Source organism: Vulpes vulpes, chromosome 7 (assembly GCF_048418805.1).
Source record: "Vulpes vulpes isolate BD-2025 chromosome 7, VulVul3, whole genome shotgun sequence".
Lineage (NCBI taxonomy): Eukaryota > Metazoa > Chordata > Mammalia > Carnivora > Canidae > Vulpes > Vulpes vulpes.
This window is the reverse complement of record NC_132786.1, coordinates 49858420-49862802: the sequence shown is the minus strand read 5'-3', so window position 1 is coordinate 49862802 and position 4383 is coordinate 49858420. Positions and strand designations below refer to the sequence as shown.

Sequence of the window (4383 nt, the reverse complement as noted above, 5' to 3'; positions counted from 1 at the left end):
TCAAAACTTGGGCGATGGGCGGGTACAAAAGTTCCCTGTGGCAGCTACTTGCTCCCTTTGTGAGCCGTGCGCTTTGGCGTCTCCACTTGGGCGCATTACTCAGAGCACTCTAAGCGCGATTGTTTCTCCCTTTCTAATGACATTTACCGGATCAAAACATGCTGTTAATTCGATCAGAAGGCTTCACCCTCCCTGACAAAGCCACAATAATTTCTCCTGAAGTTTGTTAAATTGACCAAAATTAGGCAAATGAATAGGGGTCTGTAGGCGCCCCCTCTCGCAGGTGACGTCGTATAATGCTCGCCTGGGCCAGCTGCATTCCCCCTTTTCTTTTCGGCCCACTCCTCTCCGTGTTCACCCCCCCCCATCCTCCGACCCCCCCTTCACACACACACATGCACATGCACACACACACACACATACACACACGCCTGCCTGTCTCTCCTCCCCCACCCTCTGGCATTATTAAAATTTAGCTCCAATGAAACTATTCATACTTTTCAATGGACATTTTCGTATAGGATAATAGGCTACAAATTGAGCCTCTTCCCCCCGCGAGGAGAGAGCCCGAGGAGGGGGGAGAAAAGAAAGCCACAGCGACGTGGTCAGGGAGCAAGGGGGGAGCGTCGCGTGCCAAAGACCCGCGGGAGGGGCGAGGCGAGGCGGGAGCCTCGTGTGCCAGCCGCAGCCCCACACCTGCCGGGATGTCCGGACAAATAAAGCGGTGTAAACAAAAAGGGGGGAGATGGACGTGTCACCAAGTCGTGTGAGAAAAGCCTGGGAACAAACGGGGCGCCTCCGTCTCCAAGAGCTCTCCCTTGAACCCGGCGGAACAGCCTATTAAAGGCTTACTTAATTACTTTAATGACTCTGGACAGGCTTTAAAACGCACTCGGCGCTGGGACTGCGGGCTTGCTGGGATTTGTAAACAGGCAATCGTGTGAGACTCAGCGGTGGGACTAAAGGAGGCGACACTGTTTTGTGAGGGTCCTCGCCCCCCGGTGCCCGCGGCCGCTGCGCCCCGGCGCCCTGCGCCTGCTGCAGGCGCCCGCACGCCCGCCGGCCCCGGTTTGCCGCCTCCTTTTCCCGCCGGGGCTGTCGCCATGCAAATGCTACTCCCCCCGCCGATCACGTGTCCTTTGAAGGGCCACGTGGATTAACAAAGCTGATCTGCCCCCAGCTCGCCCCCCTCGGCTGCTAATTTTTTTTTTCTTAAACTTCTTTAAAACTGATCTTGAATGCATACATCCCCCAAACGCAGCTCCCCTAATCCTATGGAATAATTCAACTCGTGAATGCACTTGCAGCCCTAGATGACCGCTTTATAAGGCGGCCCCTCGGCGCTGGGCGGCTGCAGTCTACCTGGGACGCCCGAGGAGGCACACGAGGCGGAAAGGGCACGGGTGCCTCGCGCCACCGCCTCCCCCGAGGGCGCGTCCTGACCAGGATGTCAGACAGGCTCAAGGAACGCAAAGTGAGTCCGCCGAGCCCAGGCGGCCCTTGCGCCCCGACCGCGGGGGGCGTCCGACCCCGCGAGCCGCCACCTGTCGGCCCGACGTCGGGGACGCGGCGCACGGGACTGTCGAGCGGAGGAATCCCGAGGGCTGGGGGGGAGGGAAAGCGGCTGGAGAGACGCGAGGCTCCTCCGCCCGCGGGAGCCCACGCCCGAGGCTGCTTGGCCACCTCCCCGCGGCCTGGCGCTCGGCTGGACGGCCCGGCCCGAGCCTGGCGCTCGGCTGGACGGCCCGGCCCGAGCCGGTCGAGGGGCTGGAAGCGGAGCGCACGGCCGGGGCCCTGCGACCCTCGCGGGGAGGGGCCGGCCTGGGCGCGTGGGGGGCGGGGACGACGGTGGACACGCAGCCGCGGCCGTGCCTCTGACGACTCCCTGGGCGAAACTGTCCTAAACGTACGAACCTCTGTTCGCAGAGAACCCCCGTTTCCCACAAAGTCATAGAAAAGCGGAGGAGGGACCGGATTAACCGCTGCTTGAACGAGCTGGGCAAGACGGTGCCCATGGCCCTGGCGAAGCAGGTAACGTCAGAGGCCGAGCCCGCAGGCCCGGGCGCCGGGGCTCCTCGGCTGCCACCCCCGGCAGCGGTGCAGGGAGCGCGGAGACGGCGGGGGCCCTCCCTGCGGGCTCGCGTCCCCGGGCCCGGGCCCCGGCGGCCTGGCGCGGGCCTCGGCAGCGCCCTGCCCGCCGCTCCGCGCACGACCGCGCACGACCGCGCACCCGGCCCGCCCGGCCCGGCTCGCGCCCGGAGGGTCGCTGCGAGGAGCCCTTGCTCCTTCTTGCAGAGCTCCGGGAAGCTGGAGAAGGCGGAGATCCTCGAGATGACCGTCCAGTACCTGAGAGCCCTGCACTCCGCCGATTTTCCCCGGGGAAGGGAAAAAGGTGGGCAACGGGGAACCCGGGCAGGGAGAGGCTTGGGGTGGGGGTGGGGGCGAAGGCCTTCCGGGATGCGGCCGGAGGCGGGGGCGGGCCGTGGGGGTGGGGGTGGGGGTGGGGGCGCTGGAGGGCAGGTCGTGGGGGTGCTGGCTCCGTCGCCTCCTCTCAGGTGGGGAAGGGGGTGGCGTCAGGCTCCTAAGGAAAAGGGGGTCGCCTGCTTGCGCTTTTCCGGTCTCCGGGTGAGAGAGCCCCGGCCTCGAGCGGGGGCTTTGGCCCGGGAGCGTGATGGGCGGCACCCGCCCGGGGCCCCGGTGGAGAAGGGGCTGCTCACGGTTCTCGCCTCCCCGCCGCGCGTTCCCTCGCCCCCAGCAGAGCTGCTAGCGGAGTTCGCCAACTACTTCCACTACGGCTACCACGAGTGCATGAAGAACCTGGTGCACTACCTCACCACCGTGGAGCGGATGGAGACCAAGGACACCAAGTACGCGCGCATCCTCGCCTTCCTGCAGTCCAAGGCCCGCTTGGGCGCCGAGCCCGCCTTCCAGCCGCTGGGTTCGCTCCCGGAGCCGGATTTCTCCCATCAGCTGCACCCGGCGGGGCCCGAGCTCGCGGCCCACAGCCCCGGGGAGGCGTCCGTGTTCCCGCAGGGCGCCGCCCCCGGGCCCTTCCCCTGGCCGCACGGCCCGGCCCGCAGCCCGGCGCTGCCCTACCTGCCCAGCGCGCCCGTGCCGCTCCCGAGCCCCGCGCAGCCGCACAGCCCCTTCCTGGCGCCCGTGCAGGGGCTGGACCGCCACTACCTGAACCTGATCGGCCACGCCCACCCCAACGCCCTCAACCTGCACCCGCCCCAGCACCCCCCGGTGCTCTGACGCCGCCTCGCCCGCCGGATTTCTCCGAGCGTCGGGCGCTGCCAGCGAGAAACACTGCGTACTGTACAGGTGTAAATACGGCGCCGACAGAACAGCGGGGGGCGGGGGGCAAGAGCAAACTGGCCTCCCGCAATCTCCCCCCACCCCCCGACCCCCGGCAATAAACGTTTTCTGATAAAGCCCCAAGAGCTGGATCTCTTTGTTACCTCCCGCTCCTCCACAACCACCCCTGCAGGTGCCGAGGGCGCAGCGAGCCGGGTCGGCCCAGGTGACGACCTCCAGGGCCCGGGGGCGCGGGGACGACGGGGGCGCCGCGGGGTGTGCGGAGGAGGAGGGAGGGACCCCGGGATGGAGCGGGAAGTCGTGGCTCCCGGAGGAGCAGACCCTCGCCCGACCCGGGCGCACCTTGGGCATTTGCCCCGGAGCCCGGAGCGCGCGGAGACCCGGGCCCCGCACCTCCGAAAATGCAAACCGAGGACCCGCCCCCAGCGGGCCCGAGCGGACCCCGCCGGATGGGCCCGGGGCGCCCCGCCTGCCGCCGAGAGGAGCCGGGGGTCGCGCGCGCCCCGCGCACCGGCGGCCTGGAGAGCCCCTCGGGCCCGCGGGCTGCGGGACTCCGTTCCCAGCCTGAACACGTGTCCGGAGGAAGGAGGGAGAGGAAGGGCCCCCCGAGGTGTGGCTCAAGGCAACATCCGACGTGGTTTGCTACTGGAGGATGACAGGACTCGGCGCCGCCGGGGGCTCGGGGAAGCTGGCCTTGCCTCCTGCGCGCACCTGGGCTCCGCGTCGGGGACGCTAGGCCGCCGGCTGGGGACACGCGCTCCCCAGGGGCCGCTCCGCTGCGGACGCCCCCGCCCAACGCTGGCGCGGGGTCCGGGTACCCAGGCCCGCCGAGAGAAAGCCTCCCTCTCCCCCTTCCCCGGGGGGGGCCAGGGTGGACTTCAACCTTCTGCTCCACCCAGAACGTCGGGAGGAGAAGTTTTCAGCGCCCAGGGGACACTTGGTCAGTGATCTTTAGGAGATGAGGGTGTTCGAGTCCTACCGGACCCGCGCCCTCCCCACGACACAGAGGTACATTTAAAATAGCAAACCAAAATCGTGTTTTTCTAAGACGCAAACAGCAAAAAG

The 4383-nt window shown here is 67.4% G+C and overlaps 1 protein-coding gene across 1 annotated transcript; it reads left to right on the top strand.

Annotated features, from left to right (window-relative positions):
• Positions 1-1920: 1920 nt before the first annotated feature.
• On the top strand, positions 1921-3429 carry HELT (helt bHLH transcription factor). Its single transcript, XM_072763771.1, has 2 exons — positions 1921-2392; positions 2759-3429. Exons 1-2 carry the CDS (start codon positions 2014-2016, stop codon positions 3253-3255), a joined length of 876 nt encoding a protein of 291 aa, XP_072619872.1. The 5' UTR covers positions 1921-2013; the 3' UTR covers positions 3256-3429.
• Positions 3430-4383: the final 954 nt, after the last annotated feature.